The following is a 20,511-nucleotide window of genomic DNA, read 5'->3' as shown; positions in this document are numbered from 1 at the left end:
TTTTAATTGTTGCCTGAGACAATTTTATGCCCCATTCCGACTCCGAATGTGCTCAAGAATGGCACTACAAACTCTACAGACAAAGGGCCTAATTACAAATGCTCAGATGCTGGTGTCTCTGTCAGTTTTGACGATAGATCTGCCAAAGGGCAGGCTCGCGAGAGGAGGTGTTGTCCCCCATTATGGTGTACCATTGGTCTCCACTGCCATTTCGATGTATTACCTCCTTCGTTAAACCATCAAATTCCCTCGACCCACACAACATGGCGAACGGCAACAGTGGCAACAAATCCATCACTAACACTGTTGACCTATTTCACCAGGCTTGTAATCTGGGCCAAAGTGACAACAACCAAAAGTCTGAGGGCCAATCCTTAAATAAACCCTCCCCCATGAGCACATTCAGGATAATGATACAGTAGCGACTCTAACTGATTCCAACATAGATGTGGTCCCTCATTTGTTACCAATGACAAAAGATCTCAAGGAAACCAAAGTTCTGACGATTAAATAAATCAGAGACAATAGAAGGGAAACCAGTAAGCAAACCCTCGGTCACCCAAGGCTAATCATTCCATGATTGGGATCCTGCAAACCACTGTATGATAGTGACAATGACAATGTTGTGAAAACACTGGGGAACTGCAAAGAGATGCAAGGGAAGAAGCTCAAATGGAAAAAGACATGGATTGACAAATGCTACAAAACTCAAACCTGCCATCAAAGTAAAGGGGTCAGGCTGAAAATGGCGAAACAGAGCAACAACCTCTTTATGCCCAAACCTCATTTTTATATTTACTGCTGCTTTTACCCTACCGAATTCTCAATTCTCTAAGTCAGCGATATTCAAACTGTGTGGCGCGCCCCTCTCGGTGGGCCGCAGCCTCATGCCCAGGAGGGAGCACATCCACAGCCTGAAAATAAAACAAAACAAAAGGATTGGGCTGTTGTTTCATCGATAAGCAGCAGCCGATCCACGGCCCCTGGCACACATGCTTAGTGCGACAGGGGCTGGGGCTTTGTGGGGCCTCAGGCTTCATTAGGAGCCTATGTATGAAGACAAAAGATAAAAGCACACACCTTCTTTTGCCGTGACTTAACGTAAGCTGGCAATTAGCCCTGTGCCATGTTTCAACCCTGCCTTCTTCAGTAAATCTCAAAAAGAGTGTGCAGAGATTTGAGGTCACCACTGTTGAAAAAGCACCACTATCATTTCGACCAAAAGACCATCCTACATCAGCACTTCCTTTATTCACTGTAAATAATTGCCTTAATGAAGTGTTCTTGTCACAGTCACACATCACCAACAACCGGACTGGCACTGCGACCTTTCTAGGTTTGCAAACCTTGCTTGATGATGTGGTGCAGAGAGAGGCGTGGATGCAGAGGATTTTCTCATTTTGTACCATTGCTCCCCATACGTGTGGATCATATTTTACAACTGTTATTTACCTAGAAACAAAAACCCTGAACTTTTTTGATAATGTCCCCTCTGAGGATTCAACATTAAGCATAGACGTACTAAATACGTCCATTCACCAGGGTAATGTAATTGTGTGCAAATCCCCGCACACGTTTTTCAGCAATCAAAGATGTTTGCTAGGTATATGACCACTGTTTAAGTACTCTTTCCAAATTGCAGCCCGTTCTGCTTGTGTAATCCTCTCAGAATGTGCTGTAATTTGCAAAGAGTACTCTAATAATGCTCATATAACTAGAAAATATATTTATATGCTGTAGAAGGTGTACGAATGCGTATCAATTTAAAACCCTTCATTACCCTTTCCGTGTACAAAGAATGGCAAAGAGTGCCAGTAAAGGGATACAATATGATATGTCATTCATAATGCGCCTGTACACAAGTGTTTCTAGACGTGACAAGACAAGGGAGGGGAGACAGGGGGAGGACAAGACAAACAATCTTACTAGGCCTTGTGTCATTCAGATTGTGCGAGAACAGGAAGTGCAAGGGGAAAGGGGGTGGGGGTGCCAGGGAGTGGGAAGGAGAAACAGGGCAGCATTGCTCTGAGTAAGTGCGACCAGGGCAGCATTGCTCTGGATAAGAGCAAGGAGGCAGGGACTGTAGAGGTTACAGTTACAGCCCCTAAGTGTGTGGTGGGCCCTGAGGCAGTGCAGGGGTGACTGATCAGGAAAGAGCTTGGTACCCAGGGAGACTCTCAGGGATGTCATTTAGGGGTCACAAGGGGTCGCACATACGACCCCTGAAGTCTCCCTTGCAACCACTAAAAAACAAATGTAAAAAATATTTTTTTTTTTGTTACATTAAATTGAGGCTCCTGGGCTGTGGCCACCTGCATGTGGCTCTCTATTTCTGGAGTGGCTGGTTTTCTGATAACTATAGCCATTAAGATAGCTCAGTGGGTTGAGCGCTCACTGCTGCAATGTGTGTGATCTGCAGGTTCCAGGTTCATCTCCCGGCAAGGTCAATTCAGCCTTTGATCCTGCTGAGGTTGATAAATGAGTACCAACACAGATTGGGTAAGATTGTATGTATATTAGTTCTATATGAAGCACTTAAGTGTAAGTGCTATATAATAACACATCATTATCGTTTGGCCTTGGACGTCTGCTTGCATTCACAGTAATTTGGTAATATGGGCCTATATGTGCTGATATTAATGATCCATAGGCTGATCCATTCTTGTATAAATGTATATCACTTTACAGTGATATTGTAACCATATTTTTTGTAATGAACTTAGAAACAATTCTATGTGATGCCACTTCCTTTTTGGTCCAGGGGTGAAAGGTTGAGTTCCATCGCTTCACGTGACGTCACTTTGGGGTGGGGTCAAATGAAATCACATCCTGTGATGTCATCAGAGGTGAAGGGTCATGTGATGTCACTTCCGCTACCCGTGGCTGTTACGCCTAGATGATAACACACTAGTAATCTAGTAAGCAGCAAACAAATAGCGGGACTCACTAACCTGGGCAGCCGATGGGTTCCAAGGGCAGCAACACGGATGAAAGGAAAGGTCTCCTGGGAAACTCTATTCTCTCCCTGCCGATGAGAAATCTCGGCAAGGGAGAAAACACAACCCCCAGGGAAAACCCTCTGGGGAAAAAAACCCTGCTGGTACACGAAGGTGAATCTGTTCGGCAGTCGTCTTCCGGTGTTCGCTTCGATAGCGATCGGGAAGCGGACTGTGGGCGTGACTTGTGAGTATCTGCCCTAGATTGCAAGGTAAGAGCTCAGGATGAATAGATCGTTACTTACTCCAGAGGCGGAGATTAATGAATTCACATATGCTCGGAGCGAAACCCCACAAGTAGCGGTCTGCTCAGCCTAAGGGAAAGGGAAGACCTTGCCCGTGAAAAGAGAAGTCAGAGATTAGATAAACCGTGGGAGTTAGGAAAAGACAATGGGAAAAGATTGATGGGAGCTCTCGGGAAACTCACTTCTCAGCGATGGTACAGAGTGCTACAATGGGACGCCTAAATCTGTAGAGAGGATCAATTGGTGGTCTGAGGAGGAGGGAATTTCTATGGGACAAAGCACAGAAAGAAAGAGGTATAAGGAACGGAATCAGAATGAAGGGAAGACAAAGTGAGTAAGTACTAGTTCCTAGGTCCGAACTTACGAAGCGCCGTGCTGTGGAGTAGTGACGCGAATGCTGGACTTCCTGGTTGCACTATAAGGAATCACGTGATCGCCTCAGAATAAATGCAGGAAACGTACATCCTCTAGAGGGTGAGTGGGATTGCAGTACAGTACCTACTCGTCGCTGTTGCCAAAGCGACCATCGGCGGAAAGGTGTAACAGTGGCATTTTGGTGAAATGACATCCCTGGAGACTCTGAGGGTAGCCAACAACCACCCTCCAAGTGTCAGGGTGCGAAGGGGCAATTCTTTCTGTAGACCTGGGTCCTCCATTCTGCTACAAAGAGGGTCAGCAGAAGCAATAGTCAGTCTAACTGCATTAACAACACAAGAAATTGAGTCTGAGAGCCCTAGTAACAGTTCGACAAATGGTGCCAAGAGAAGTCTCTGCATTAAACTATCAGTCTAAGACAGCGGTATTCAAACTGTGGGGCGCGCCGCAGCCTCATATCCCTTCAAAATTATGGCACCACGCATTCTGCAGCCATCTCTATCAAGAAAAATAACACCAACACAGAGGGGCGGGGCTGTGGGGTGCCGAAACATTTATTTTTTGCTCAGGGGGTTTTGGCATAAAAAAATCACTGCTCTAAGTGGAGCATGAGCCCGAACAGCAAAAACCAACAGTCAATTTTAGTTTTACATATCTGCAGCATTTTAGCATCAATAATTCGTTTAGATTGCCTTACCTTTTGTACTCACTTATGCCCCTCAGAAGTGTAATTGTCGACTTGCACTAAAGGTTTTACTCACATAGCAGGAGCTGAGGTTGTGCTGTCTCTAGACCGAAAACCACTGTGAATAATGACCTCTTTACTCTGAAAAAACATACATTTTGTGCCTGATTCATGGAAGTGTTTTATAATGGTGCAATCCCATAGGAAAACGTTCCATGAATCAGGCCCTTTGTAACCAGATACAGGCACTACAAATTGCCATTATATCAATGGTCAAGGATGGTGAAAGGGGAAATGCAAAGTAAGCAAATAAACATAACACATGCAAGAGATGGTAAGGTAGGAAAACATTCATGATTGGTTGCAGATAATAATAAGCTTTTCTTTTTTTATTACAGTTTGCTCAAAAACTAAGTTGTCATATAAAACTTCAGGTATTAAAATAATATTCAGAAAAAAGAAGCCAAGGGGAAAAAGAACAAGGAAAAGGCAATGAAAGCAGTTCACGTCACAGTGAAGGAAAACAGGCAGTGGAAGTTAAATCAAAAAGGGCAAGGAGCAAATGAAGATAGAAGGAAGCACAGGTGTCCAACCTCCAGCCCGCATAAAGCAGGAATAACAAGAAAAAAACAGAAACGATGAAAACAAAGTACAAAAAAGGAATGCATGAACTAAGCAGCATAACATTTGATCTTTGTATTAATATTTGTGCAAACAACCCTGGCCAAAAGGCAGCATGGTGATGTACCATAAAACCACCACTGGTACTACACATAGGGCCTAATTACGAGGTGGGCGCAAAGGGATCCCGGGCACCGTTAAGGATCTCGGTGCCAGTAATCCCTTTGCGCCCTATTCCGAGGTCCCTTAGCGGGTCCCTTCCTTAATGCCTGGTTTTACCAGGCGTTATGGACGGGACCTGTTAAGGGACTTCAGAGCTAATAACGTTACCGCAATTTGAAGTACCCTTATTAGCGCCTTCCCCCTTCCCATTGAGCCCTATGGGGGCTCAAATGGGAATGGGGAATGGCTTTTTCAATGGGGACCTACCGGTCCCGCCAAGGTCGGACTGGACCAGTAAGTGCCCATTGAACGGGACCGGATACGGTCCTGTTATTGGTGGTAGTCAGGGCGCTAACAGCGCGATGACTACGACCCACCTTAGAATGAGGGCCATACAATTTACAATAGACAAAACATTTATAAAAACAAATCAGCAGGATCAAACTGTCACCTCTAAAACAAGTATAAATTGATTTCTCTTAGAACAAGGAATTATAAAGTAGTGTGTTTTAAGAGCATTTCTGAACTGTCAAAGTGAAGGTGAAAAACAAAATTGAAATGGTGAAGAGTTCCAGCCCCAGGGCCTGCAGATGAAAAGGCTTGAGCTACATACCGAGCAAGTTTGAAAGTGCCAATTCTGTTCAGAGTATGTCAGCGCTTCTATTCTTTCTCAGACTCCCAGAAATGTGCAGACCACGGCTATATGTGCATGTGGCCCCAGCACTTGTACCTTGTAAGGAATGCAGAAAATCTTGAAAACTGAAGGTGAGGGATTCTCTTGCTTTCATCGTGGCAATTTTCGCCCCAGCTGTTTTTACCATGGTGTTATTATCCTAGTCGGTTTTGTCGATTTCCTTTTTGCGGGGTGGGGTCATTCCCCAACTATAGGGCACCAGCACTAACTCACCCACCACCTCCAAAACCCCTACACAGACACAATACACATATATTTGTGAAAAAGAAAAAGAATCGACAAAATGGCCGGGGTGAAAACACCATGGTGAAAACAGTCGAGGCAAAAATTGCCGCGATGATAACATGGTAACCGAAGGGTAGTACAAGGGAAGCCAATTAAGATAGGAGTACTGTGTTCAAACTTCTGAGGATTAAAAATAAGCCGAGCTGCGGAGTGCAATACTGCTCTCAAGGGAGACCAGGTGGGAGCTGGAAATCCCAAGAGAACAGCATTGCCACTTGCCAAGAGAGAAGGTACCAGAATTTGAACTGAAGTACGGAAGTCCAAAGGAGAAAAAAACGTTTTAACTGAAAAAAACAAGACTGTGTCAAATGGGAAATTGTCCCTTTAATATGTAGATTAGAATCATGATTAGAATCCAAAAATGTAACGGAGGACATCACGGAAGGAGTGACATCTAAAGAAGAAAGTGGAGTAGAGGGGACAGAGTATTTGGCAATACTTTGGGGGTCACACATCAGACACTATTTTCCATCTCAACTCTTGAGCCTGTCTAATGGGTTGGCCTCTTATCAATCTCTTCTTCAAACTAAACTGGTCAACCTCAAGAAGACACACCTCCATTCATTTGGGAAAACATATTGCAGTGAATTGAGAGCAATGAAGCGAGTGGCACCTGCTTCCTTCTCTGCCACCTTCTCTAATCTCCCCTCAGTGACTGGGTCCCCGACTCCCGCTTAGCAGACCTTCATGTCAAATTCACTAGAACTTTGAATATTCTTGCTTCTGCCATTTGTTACAAAAAAGAAGCAAACCCCATCCACAGTCAACTTCTGGTTCGAGTCCGTGGAATCCGGACTACAAAAAAACAAATAGAGCTTTAGAACAACGCTGCAGGATAACAAAAGACTGAGAGGACAAAAAGGCCTGCCTGCGCCACCAGAGGGACTCAAATGCAATCATCCTACTTCGATTATTTTTTTAAACGTGCATGACAGGTTTGCTTCTGCTGTCGTTACTTCAGTGGCGAATTCCACATTTACGTAGATCTTTTGTCTGCTTTGATATGTTCTTCCTCTAGAAATAGTCCCAAAGCTTTTACTGACTCCATGTCAACTTTCTTCAAGGAAAAGATTGAGACTGGCAGATAACGTTTAGACTCTTTTCCATAGTCTGGCATTTTTCGATTTCTCAATCTTGTATTGTATTGTATTTGATTACTTATATAGCGCTCTTTCCCCACTTGCGCGGCCTCAATGCGCTTTTTCCTGGGTTGGAACGCCCTTGGTGACCGTATTTGATGTGGTTGGAAATTCTAGGGAGTTTAGCTTAGGAAATGCATGTGTGGTCCGATCCCGCTGTTGCCTTTGCCTGCTCAGCACTCCTTTGTAAACATTGTGGGCTTTTGTGCTTTATTTCACTTCCAGCATCTTACGGCAGCACTTCTTACCGGGATATGTTTGGCAGAGCTGTGTGTGGTACTCCTTACTGGAACAGCAATGAGCGCTGCAGGGCAGAGCCGAGGTCCACTGGCAGAGCTGTGTGACTTCCAGCACTGGAACAGCAATGGTAATGTAAGTTAGTCCGGAAAAGATGCTGCTACATTGCTACCAGCACCCTTATTTCCGGACCACCAAACTTGTAATGAGACACCATGTCACAAAGGAAGATGTCACTTCACAGTAGTAAATTCAACCTCTTCACCTTCTTTTGCATTACCCATTTTTCCCCTAATGGATCATGCCCTGTGTTTTGTTTAAATAATCTCTCCTTTTGAGGTGCCCTGGTTCTGATAAGTGAATGCATCTGCATGCACCCAGTTATATGCAGCATCAATTAGTATCTCACCTATGAGTTTGGATGAGCAGAAAAATACCTCTGGATTTCCAACACCATTTTTCAATTTTATTTGTATGATTGCTTTCCTGTTCCACATTATTCTGTTAAACACATTGGGCCTCATTAGGAGTGTTGCGGTAAGGCAGCAACGGCACCGGTAGTGCTACCGGCGCATTTGTTACCTCGCCGCCACATTCTGAGTTTGTTCGCGGGTGCCGCTCTGGACACATGGTCAGACCAGGCATGCAGAGCGGCACCCGCAAGCAGACTAGGATGGTAGCAGCGGTACCGTTATTACTGTGTTCGGGTCCCGCGAAAGGGAATTACCGGGCCCTCCAAGGTCGGAATGGCCCGGTAAGTCCCCTTTTGCGGGATCCGGACCCGGACTCGAGTTTGGAGGTAGCCATGCCCTTATTAAGGGCATGGCTACCTCCAAACTCTTAATGAGGCCCTATGGGAGTCATTATGAGTTGGGTGGTAAGGGATACCGGGCACCTGTAAGGGGACCGGTGCTGGTAATCCCTTAACGCCCAATTTCGAGGTCCCTTAGCAGGAACCGTAAAGGACGTGTGGTCTGACCACACGTCCTTTACGGGTCCCACTAAGGGACCAGGGCGCTAATAACGAGCCTGCTATTCGCGGGCCCGTTATTAGCGCCTTGCCCATTCCCATTGAGCCCTATGGGGCCTCAAATGGGAATGGGGAATGGTTGGTTGAATGGGGGCTTACCGGGTCCGCACAGGTTGGAATGTCCCAGGAAGTCCCCATTCAACCAGACTGGTGCCGGACCCGGTATTGGAGGCAGCCATGGCGCAAATAGCACCGTGGCTACCTCCAATCTCGGAATGAGGGCCTATTACAGCAACAACCCTATATGATTTCCCCAGAGAGACACACAACTATTGAAAACATAACTCTGTGCTCGCCAATTAAAAGGAAGGATAGCAGATGAGTGCCGTGACATCTATAGAGAGGAAGATAGTCATCCCAAGGGAACTGGTTTAATTTAGGTCTAGGAACTTTTCACTGGTGCAAGTGGCATTTTGCATGGCAAGCATTGACCTTCTGCAAATGCATATTGTTTCAATGCATTCCTGCATTGGCTTCGTTCCCCCCCCCTCCCAGATGCATATGCAGTGCAAAATTTCTCCATACCAGTGCACATGTTCTGCATTATGGGCCGTACTGAGCATTCTCCTTAGATGGAGGATGTGACAGGAAGACCACGACTTCTTCTCGGAGTCTGATGCCCACTTCAGGATTTAGCAACCCGTTTAAGAGTTGACATCAGAAAGCCGTATCCTGCTGGTTCGTTCCCACTGGACATGAAGAGGAACGTCATTATGAAACCACACATACCACGTCTTGACCCCAAAAGAGCACCGTCACTTACGTGAATTGATGGTTTGGCCACACGATCGGGCGACAAGCAGCAGAGCTATCCAGAGAGGGCTCATTCCTTTCCTCTTCACCAGGGCGGAGGAGTGCACTGACAGCCGACCCGGCGTTGCACGATACGCTTCTCTCGAATGAGGAGTGATTAGGGCAGGAATGCGGCTGCTCACACCTCCTGTCAACTCTCTGCACGACAAGGAAGTGAAAAAGCACAGAAAACCAGGCGAAATTCTACCACGACCCCATTACCTGCACACTCTTCAAGAAACCCACGCATGCGTGCGGAGAGGGTGCGCCACAGTCACGCTCGAGCTTGAACTCTTTCCCCAAAGCTCACGGCTGGTCCTTTTCTCTGCATCTCCCCACAGGCTGTTGTGAATGTTTTGAGCATTATGGTGAATCAAAGATAGTGAAAGCACCTATAAAAAAACAATAGGGCAAACACATATGATAATGTTTACACGACGAAGGATTGCAAGAAGGTGTCCTTCCCCGAACCGCACAGAAAGTGACGTGATATGAAGCAAAGGCGCTTTTCATCTGAATAGGGGGTCTGGGGCCACACCCAAGAATCCTCCAAGCATTAGTAGAGGAACCTTGGACGAGAATGGATCTAGTTCTTTGCCACTGCCATCCGTGACTCTCACCTCCATTTCGGGAATTCTGCAAAGTTTAGCTGTTATGGCGTGCCTCGTGGCTATCTAGAGTCGTACGTCCTTAAGTATCTGTCCACATCAAGAAGAGATAGATTGAAACCGTCCAGCCATCTCTGCTTGCATTTTTGTTTGTAGGCATTTTGGCCTTACTGCACAAAACACAGGCCAAGGCTCACAAATAAACGCTAATCTGGCCCTGGCATTACAGACTAACAAATCTGTGTTTTAACAACTTGCCAAATAAATTAATAATTAAACATTTCTCTTCCCCCAACAATTAAATAAATAAGTCAGTTTAAAAACGCTCCTCCTAACCGTCGCCTGCTTTCGAACCTTCCCTGCACCCTTAAATAATCCCTGCAGCGCTCTATGAGCAGGCCAGCTCGATGGCATGTGCAGCGCGCAAAACAACCTCGACGGGAAACGCTTCGAGTTCCTCCCGGACCCCCCCCTTCTAGAGAGAGATTTGAAAAAATGAAAAAATGCTGTAGGCTCGTAGCACTCAGTAGTTGTGGCATCACCCTAGCTGGATAGGGTTCATTGACTGACAAGCCACGTTTTTACGGCTTTATGGAACTTCTATATTGAGAGCCCTACATGATGAGATATTGTTAGATGTATAAAGTATAGTCTCATCCAAAATCCAGTTTCGAAATGCGGAAATCGCAGATTTTTATAGTGGTAATTGTACTTGTTTTTATCATGGTTACTTTAAGCATTTTATCTGTTTGCTTTGATAAATTTTATCACTGGTTCGAACGTTTTAGAAAATGTAATAATCATATGTATTGTTAATTCCTTTTCGCTATTATGTAATCATGTTGTCACGATAATCATATTTTCCAAGAATTTTGAAAAGTTGATGTAATCAGCTATGACAAAATAAAAAAAAAAAAAAAAAAAAAATATTGAGAGCCCTTGCCAACATTATTGATCATACCCTCAAGGCTTTCACCACTTCTCCCCAAGGTACCCAGGCAACGTGGTCTTCCTCAGCTGGAATCCATGTATATGAAGAACCTACTGGAGTGATCACTATGATTCATAACCCAACTATGACAAGAAATGAGTACAGTTCCAGGTTGTCCCCGCAGACTTCATCTATTGGGGCACCAGGGTGGCACTCACCCACAATTTATTGTAGATTCAATACCCTATTATTCAAGCCCATTGAACCATGACTATAGGAGTCATGATGGCACCTAACGTAGCCAACATATATGCTGAGTGCTTTAAATAATGTTTCATACATTCAGAGACCATTGCCTACGAAGAATATATCACATTGGGGAAAAAATACACTGGACACTCCCTCATCATTTCACAGCACACTGAGGAAGAATTAACCGATTTAGCAAATTGACTTAATGCATAAAATGCACATCTCAATATTCTCTGTGCTATGAGCCATGTATATGCATCAGCTTCTTGTATTTCACAATTTACCAAGAAGAGGGGTGTGCGGGGGCAAGGTCATTCACGGAAACCTTCGATGGAATTCCCTTTCAATGTATGATTAGTTCCATTTACTCAGGGCTGATCACCTAGATGGATGATTTCATCCGATGCATAGCAACAGTTCAAAAGTCAGGGCTAGAACACACAGTGGGGGTCATTCCGAGTTGGGCGGTAAGGGAAACCGGGCACCGGTAAGGAGACCGGTGTCGGTAATCCCTTACCGCCCAATTCCGAGGTCCCTTAGCGGGAACCGTAAAGGATGCGTGGTCTGACCACACGTCCTTTACGGGTCCCGTTATTAGCGCCATCCCCATTCCCATTGAGCCCTATGGGGGCTCAAATGGGAATGGGGAATGGTTGATTGAATGGGGACTTACCGGGTCCTCCAGGGTCGGAATGACCCGGTAAGTCCCCATTCAGCCACACCGGACCTGGACCCAGTATGGGAGGCAGCCATGGTGCTAATAGCACCATGGCTACTGCCCAACTCGGAATGACCCCCAGTGTGTGTGAATGGGAAAGAGCATCCAACACAATGGTGGTCATTCTGAGTTGGGCGGAAGGGTTACCGGGCACCGGTAAGGAGACCGGTGCTGGTAAACCCTTACTGCCCAATTCCGAGGTCCCTTATCGGTCTGACCACATGTCCTTTACGGGTCCCGCTAAGGGACCAGGGTGCTAATTACGGGCCTGCTATTCGCGGGCGCGTAATTAGCACCTTCCCCATTCGCACAGGTCGGAATGTCCTGGTAAGTCCCCATTCAACCAGACCGGACACGGACCCGTGATTGGAGACAGCCATGGTGTTAATAGCACCATGGCTACCTCCAATCTCGGAATGAGGCCCAATGTATCACACTGCCAAAAAAGAGTGCTGAATTAGATCAATAAGATGGGTGTGCAAGATCACAAGACTCATTCATAAACATTAGCACACACTCAGCAGCGGCAGGAGCATTTCCAAGGATGCGCTCTCTGCTTTTAAAAGGAGTACGGATGTGGGAGGGTGATTTCCTGAAACAATACAGAACCCAACTTCTCTTTCTCAAACATGGGGCCTCATTACGAGTAGGGCGGTAAGGGATACCGGGCACCGGTGCCGGTAATCCCCTACCGCCCTATTCTGAGGTTCCTTGGAGGGAAACGTACGGAACGTGTGGTCCGACCACACGTCCCTTACGGGTCCCGCTAAGGGACCAGGGCGCTAATAACAGACTTGCAAGTCGCGAGCCCGTTATTAGCGCCCTCCCCATTCCCATTGAGCCCTATGGGGGCTCAAATGGGAATGGCATGTTCAATGAGGACTTACCGGTCCTGCCAGGGTCGGGCTACATCGGTAAGTCCCCATTGAACTACACCGGGGCCGGACCCGTTATTGGTGGCAGTCATGGCGCAAATAGCGCCATGACTACCACCAATCTCGTAATGAGTCCCATGGACTTCCTGGGCCTCATTACACGGTAGGCACTAAGGGAAAAACGATGCTGGTAAAGGATTACCGGCATCGCTAAACACACCTGCCAATTACGAACCGCCTACCCGCTATTAGCGGCACCGCTAAGTACGGTGCCTCTAATAGCGGCACGGTCGCGGAAGCGCGACCCCTCATCGCGGCATGGCGGAAATAGGAGTCCATCACAAGGCATGCAAACATGCAAATAGCGGCATGGAGCAGGCCCAAAAATCCCATACCGGCATGGCGGAAATAACGGCATTGCGAACCATCCGTAAAGGGCCATGTGCAGTGTTCCCAACAGCCACAGGTGCCCACAATCAGCACAAGTGGAGGCAATGGAGACTGGGCCAGCACAAAAGGAGCACACCAGACCCCTTCCCATACCCATTCACACACCAAAATGATTCCAATACTAGTAGCATTACATGGGCTGGGGGACATGATTGCATTGCAACAGCAACAACAACAGGCAGTACAGAGCAGAAGCAGCAGGAGGAGGAGGGCGAGACAGGCACAGCAAGCCCCACCAGTGCAGCTTGTTGTACCACAGAGGCAGCCACCAATCCCCAGGATCAGAGCCAGTCCATTCAACCTAACCCCTGAGCAGATACACACTCTGTACCGTCTGGACCGGGATACCATCACCACCATTGTGGACATGATACCCAACAACATCGTCAGCTTCATAGACATCCATACTGCCATACCCCCTCTACTGAAAGTGGTTACTGTGCTCCACTTCCTGGCCACAGGCACCTACCTGCATACGGTAGGGCAAATGCATGGCATATCACAACCAGTATTCTCATGCACCATGCACGCTGAACCAGGTGCTCAATGCCCTCCTGAAGCACACAAGTGAACACATATCCCTGCCACGGACTGTCCAGGAGATCTCCAACTCTAAAGTTGGCTTCCATTCACTGACAGGCATCCCAAGTTGCATCAGGGCCATCGACTGTACCCATGTGGAATTGGTGGTCCCAAATGCCAATGAGGCAGTCTACCGAAACAGAAAGCAATACCACTCCATCAACGTCCAAATGGTATGTGACTCTAACAAGATCATCACACATTGTTGTGCCCGATATCCTGGATCAACCCATGATGTAATGGTCCTGCAGAACTCAACGATACCCCGCTACATGGAGCGCCATGCTGGACAACATCCGTGGCTACTTGGTGAGTAGCATGGCAAGCACATGTCAGTGTGATGTGGGGAGTAGATTTGGGGGGGGGGAGATGCATAGTCCAACTGGGTGTGATTGGGGGGGAGAGATGCATACTCCAACTGGGTTTGATTGGGGGGGGAGAGATGCATAGTCCAACTGGGTGTGATTGGGGGGGGATGCATACTCCAACTGGGTGTGATTGGGGGGGAGAGATGCATACTCCAAGTGGGTGTGATAGGAGGGGGAGAATTGCAAGCTCCAACTGGGTGTGATTGGGGGGGGGAGATGCATACTCCAACTGGGTGTGATTGGGGGGGAGATGCATACTCCAACTGGGTGTGATTGGGGGGAGAGATGCATACTTCAACTGGGTGTGATTGGGGGGTGAGATGCATACTCCAACTGGGTGAGATTAGTTGTCAGGATAAACAATGACCATACAGAAATACATCACTGTCCCCCGAGGCAGCCCACACTGGACCTGACACATGAAAACCACATGCACGTAGTAAGCTGCACAACAATGAAATGAAGCCATTATCCCAGCCATGCCATATCCATCCACATGCACATTGCACATCAGACTATACCCTCAATAACACAATGCAGCTACATGCAGCCAATATGGACAATGGAAATGTACGCTGAACAGCATCACAATGGAAATGCGACCTTGAGTGCATACAAAGGGATCACCTGTAGCCATTATACTGATTCACACCCGTACACCACTACAGAAGTGCCGCATGACAGCATGGGGACATCAACTTCGGAATGGCAGTTCACTAGCAGTGTGGTTCAAACAATGCCAGGACCAAAAGACACAAATGACCGGACCTCACCCAGTACATGGCAATAACTGCCGTAGGGATGCACAGTGCATGTACACTTGCTAGGACTACATCACCATCCCACATTGCAGTTACTTTGATTACCTCCATGCATGTAGGGATTTGTGGATGTCATTCACAATGCTAAATTGAATTGTGTGATATGTACCGGTTCCACTTGATGTAATCACTTACACATACCCATTGTTGCACCCATGCAGGTGATGCTGGCTATCCCCTGAAGAGGTGGCTCCTTACCCCTGTACGGAACCCACAGAACAGGCACGAAGAGGAATACAATCGTGCACACACCCGTACCTGTGTGGTAATTGAGCAGACATTTGGCCTTTTGAAGACACGGTTTCGGTGCCTCAGCAGGTTGGGTGGGGCACACCTGTACGGGCATGAGAAGGTGGCCAAGATCACCATGGCATGTGTCATGCTGCACAATATGTGCATCAGACGGAATGTGCCACTGCCCCCTGACATTGAACTGCAACCACCTGGTGAGGATGATGAGGATGAGGAGGGAGAAGATGGGGCTGCACGTCATGCAGGTGGCGATGCACAGGAGGGACGTGCTGTGCGCCAGCATCTGATAGACCAATATTTCTAATACACATGGATGCAATGTATGTGGGTATTGGGGCACTGGGTTTTGTGGGGAAATGTACACTGTGCTCTGTCCACCAGTAAAGCACACATACACAAAGAAAATTGTCCACTCCTATTATTCCTCAAGTCACCAGTGTGTATTAAGGATCGTAAGTATAAGAAGTGCATGGACCCAACAACACAAACACCCTTTCCCCCCTCCCCCCACAACACTCACAAAACCACTTTCCCCCCTCCCCCACAACACTCCCAAAACCACTTTCCCCCTCCCCCAAAACACTCCCAAAACCACTTTACCCCCTCCCCCCACAACACTCCCAAACATGGCTTGCACATCAGTGCAGCATTGCGGTACAAGTCTCAGCAACATCAGGCTGGCCGTAGTTCCCACCCCCTCTGGCACCATTGGGGGGTTGTGAGGTTGTGCACTGCATGGCCCGCATGGACCTGCGCAGGGGGCTGGTCTGCCTTGAGCTGGCAGTGGAGGAGGTGCTCGGTTGGTCCGGTGCCGGTGAGGGTTCTGCCTATCCATTGCGTCTGCGATACGTGTGAGGACCTGCCTCACAGATGACATTTCCTCGCATATGCGGTTGGTGCAGGCTTCTATGGCTTCTCTGATGCCCCAGGCATGTTCCCTGCACTCCTCCCTCGCCAGGGCAGCCTCGCCCACATGCTGGACAACCAGCGCAGTGATGTCTTCCTGGCGCTGTCGGATGATGGCCATGTCATGGCCTCTGTGTCTGCGTTTTACGGTACCGACCGCACCTTGTGGCATATGTCCACCAACAGGTGATGTCACCGTTGGACTCCAGCACCCTGCCATGAATTCATCCCCAGACTGCTCATGGCTGCTGCCATGTAATGTGGGACGTGGGCTTGGTTGGTTTGACTGCTGCGGGCTGAGTGTATGCTGTTCAATGGGCGTGATACAGGTGTCCTCCACATCGGACATGGGTGCCGTGGCTGCTGCCTCGCCGATGGAGCTATTAGCGGCGGACAGTATCCCTTCCGCAGGTGGATTGTGTGTGGGGGGAATTGCTGGAGTGGGTGCTGCAATTACCTCTGGCGGACTTTCACGTCTTGGTGACATGGGTGGCTTTGTGGGTTTGGCCCTCTGCGGGAGTGCAGTCTTTCCAGTGCCCCTTGACGTGCTGGCCACGGTGCCTGCTTCCATTCCCCTGGCCTGTTTCTTAGGAGGTGGGGCCTGCGTCGCAGTGTCGTGATTCTCACTGTCAGATTGTGAGCCTGTGGGGGACAAAGAGAGGAATGGCATCGGTGATGGGTCAACATGCTTCATGCAGATGTTGTTGTTCCTGATGTTCTATGCATTTGGACTTCAGGTTTGGCCATACAGGTCATTGGACAGATGAGTGGCTCAATCATGCATGAGTCTGGGTGACACATGTCTGGGGTGCTGCATGCATGTGTTTGTGTGGGGATGTGCACAGCAAATGGGCAGGGTTGTGTGCATGTATGTTTGATGGACCCATCCATGAGATAATTTCAGGGTCACATTTGGGGCATTACCTCATGTTTCACAGTGCAGTGTTTTGTGTGGACACTCACCTTCATCTGACGATGACGGCACACCCCGCTCCATTTCACCTACTCCCTCAATTGATTCGACCCCAATGGTGCTTGCACAGGTCTCCTCCCACTTCTGCAGTTTTATTGGGGATCCTCCACCGCCTCCTGTGCTCAGGGCCAGGCTCTGGTTGGCAGCTAGGATATTGTGTACACGGAGGCGTAGATCGTCCCACCGCTTGCGTACATCCTTCACAGTGCGGGGGATGGAGCCCACCGCACTGACTTTACGGGCCACCTCTGCCCAGATCTCCTTCTTCTTAATTAGTGTGGGACGCTGCATGTCATTTGCAAACACGACCTCTGCGTTGGCAGCAAGTGTGTCAGTAAGCATTATCAGCTCTTCATTTGAGAAGTGCTCCTTGCGCTGCCGTGCTGCTCCTTTTTTTATGGCCTTGGGCATTCTCTGTGGTTGTATGGACGATTTTGGCAAGCTGTGGTGTGGCTCCAGGTCCTGGGGGCAGAGGATGGCAATGGATTGTGTTTTTAAAGATGGCCGCCGTGCTCTTTCCCGTTCCTGTGCAATGACGCTACTTCCGGTTCCGCTTATTTACGGTTACCGCTATTAGCGGTTACCACTATTATCGGTCACCGCTTTTAGCGGTCGCCGCTAATGCCGTTTTGTAGGACGGCAGAAGTGCAATCAGCGCTTACCTAGGTGCTGATAAGGGACTTTTTCGGGGGCTTTAACGGCATGGCGGTAAGGTCCTTACCAGCATGGCGCTAAGCTCGTGCCCGCGTACTCAAGATGCCACACAATTAGCGGGCTGCTTCCTACACGGACACGTTATTAGCGCCATGCCGGTAAGGACCGTTACTTACCGCCTACCGTGTAACGAGGCCCCCTGTATCCTTGGACACTATCAGTGAGGACATTGCTGCATTTGTACATGTACTTGGATACTAAGGTGATAGATAGCAGACTACCCAAGATGAGACTACAGGCATATGGCGAGGTAGCTAATACTACAACTAAGTGCAGCAGTGCAACAGAGAGGAAAATAGGCTTAATTTGGGGAACATCGAGTTCCCTGTTATTGATCACCATTGAGGAACCAGGGCACCACAGATACGAGGAAGGGCTGAGAGTAACGGAGCAAGGGAGAGGCCTAGAGGGAGATGATTAGTTGGTAAAACACAAGGATGAAAAGAAGGCAGACAAGCAGAGGAAGAATGCCAACGCTACCTCGGGCACAGAGCCCGTGAACAAGAGTGAGACTCAGGAAGTGGAGCAGAACCAAAGTAAAAAAGAAACCGAGTAAATCACTGCTTCCTGGGAAACTCAGAATGGTTCCTGAGTGGATGCAAGGAGAAGAAAAACAAGTGAAAGGCTGCATTGTGGGATATGAAGTACCATCCACTGCATAACCAAAGTAATGCTAGTGAAAGGCAGCATTTTGAAAACCAAGAATACAATCCCAGACCGTAACCGTAGTGGTTGGAAAACACCAAGTGCAAATCTGCATTCTGGAAGATGGAGTGCAATCTCAAGTAGTAACGCACGTGAACGTGCTGCATTCTGGGAGATTGAGTGAAATCCTAGAGCGCAAGCAAAGTAAGGGAAGGAAATCCAGTGAAAGGCTGTGAGGTCTAGGACAGCAATTAAACACGTCCACAGAGGAAATCAGGGCTGCCTAAGCCCTGATTAGGTAAAAGGCACAGCGTCACAATCCCAAAGCATGGCCGAAGGAAAGCCAGTCAAATCTGCATGTAGAATATCGAGTATAATGCCACCATGTAAATCAAATAAATGAAAGAATCCCCAAGAAAAGGCGCACTCTGGGAGACAGAGTACAATCCCAGAGAGTGACCAAGGTAACAAAAGAGACCAAATAAAATGCTGCACTCAGGGATATGCACTACACTCCCAAAACAGAAAACAAGTCAGACGCAGAGACACATAGAAAGACCCCACTGAGAGGATGCAAACTTAAGCGGCACTCAGCACATTCCGATAACCTATTATATTTTCATTAATATTCACGTCAATTTTTTTGACTTAATACACTCAAGAATGGGTGTATATGTGATAACCTGTAGCAGGAACAAGCATTTGACAATCCCAGTGGTGAGTCACTGCGTGGAATGTAGACACTTCAAAATGGATGGCAATCAAAACAAGCACTGCCAATGCCAACAGTTTGGGCTGGCCATGCCATCCCTGGTGCAGAATCGGAGGTGCTAGCGAGGCAGCGTGAGAGCCTATGGCATTCTAATGCAAACGTCAAATCCTGATGCAATGCACTCCTTTACCAAAGCTAAATGGAGCAACGGAGTACTGGAGAACTTGGGAAGATGAAGGAGTTAAGTTGATAGGGAACTATTAGATGGACAAATGCAAAATGTCAGGAAGCTACGTGCCAAACACAACATGCCACATCTGTGTGTGTGGGTGGGGGGGAGAGAAGGAGGGAGTGGGAGGGGGAGGAGGGGGAGGGAAGGGGGAGGCCAGGGAGAGGGGGAGAGGGAGAGGGAGGTGGAGGGGGAGGGGGAGAGAGAGAGAGAGAAGGAGGGAAGGAGGGAGGGATGGAGGGGGAGTGAGAGGTCGAGGAGGGGGGAAGGGGGAGGGGAGAGGGAGAGGGAGGGGGAGAGGGAGAGGGAGAGAGAGAGAGAGAGAGAGAGAGAGAGAGAAGGAGGGAAGGGGTGGCAGGTGGAGGAGGGGCGAGGAGGAGGGGAGGGGAGGGGGAGAGGGAGAGGGAGAGGGAGAGAGGGAGGAGGGGGAGGGATGAGGACGAGGGTGACAGGGAGAGGGAGAGGAGAGAGAGAGAGAGAGAGAGAGAGAGAAAAGGAGGGAGGGGGAGTGGAGGGGATCAGGGGGAGAGGGAGGGAGAAAGGGAGGGGGAGAGAGAGAGAAGGAGGGAGGAGGAGTGGGAGGAGGAGGAAGGGGGAGGAGGGGGAGAAGGAGGGGTGAGAGGGAGGGAGAGAGGATGGGGGAGGGGGAGAGAGAGAGAGACGGAGGGAGGGGGAGTGGGAGGTGGAGGAGGAGGGGGAGGGGTGAGGGGGAGAATTGGAGAGGGGGAGAGGGAGAGGGCGAAGGAGGGGTAGAGAGAGAGAGAGAGAGAGAGAGAAGGAGGGAGGGGGAGTGGGAGGAGGGGAAAGGGTAGGGGTGAGGGGGAGAGGGGCAGAGGGAGGGGAAAGAGCGAGAGAGAGAAAGAGAGAGAGAGGAGAGAGAGAGGTCTAAAGCATGCCCTGAAAAGAGTAAAAAATGCAGGCCTCAGCCTAAACAGGCTATAGATTCAGAAACACATTGGGGCTCATATTCAAGTCCCAGCGTAGTTCTGCGTCAGGGACATGGCACATGTAGACTTACCTGCAGTCAGGTCCCTGCCGCAGAATTTTCGTTACTTGCATGGGTAAGTGGAAAAGGGGAGGGTAAAAGGTGTAGTACAGGTGCCTTTTGCCCTTCCCTTTTGCACTACGCCATGCAAATAGAGTAAACGCTGCTTGCCATATATGCATGACAGGCAGCGTTTACAATGGATCCCTATGGAGTCTGCAGGCTTTTT

The 20,511-nt window shown here is 48.4% G+C and overlaps 1 protein-coding gene across 1 annotated transcript in view; it reads right to left on the bottom strand.

Moving 5' to 3' along the window:
* Positions 1-17,408, bottom strand: part of LOC138492854 (mucin-3A-like) — a 472,647-nt gene extending 455,239 nt beyond the window's left edge. Inside the window, exons 1-4 of the mRNA XM_069620187.1 lie at positions 16,988-17,408; positions 15,987-16,666; positions 9,508-9,653; positions 9,233-9,420 (exon numbers count right to left, since the gene is read on the bottom strand). Coding sequence (XP_069476288.1) covers positions 9,233-9,420; positions 9,508-9,653; positions 15,987-16,666; positions 16,988-17,408 — 1,435 coding nt within the window. The remainder of the gene's footprint in view (positions 1-9,232; positions 9,421-9,507; positions 9,654-15,986; positions 16,667-16,987) is intronic.
* Positions 17,409-20,511: the final 3,103 nt, after the last annotated feature.

Source organism: Ambystoma mexicanum, chromosome 10 (genome assembly GCF_040938575.1).
Source record: "Ambystoma mexicanum isolate Mex_15411 chromosome 10, UKY_AmexF1_1, whole genome shotgun sequence".
NCBI classification, from domain to species: Eukaryota; Metazoa; Chordata; class Amphibia; order Caudata; family Ambystomatidae; genus Ambystoma; species Ambystoma mexicanum.
This window is presented reverse-complemented; position numbering and strand designations above follow the sequence as displayed.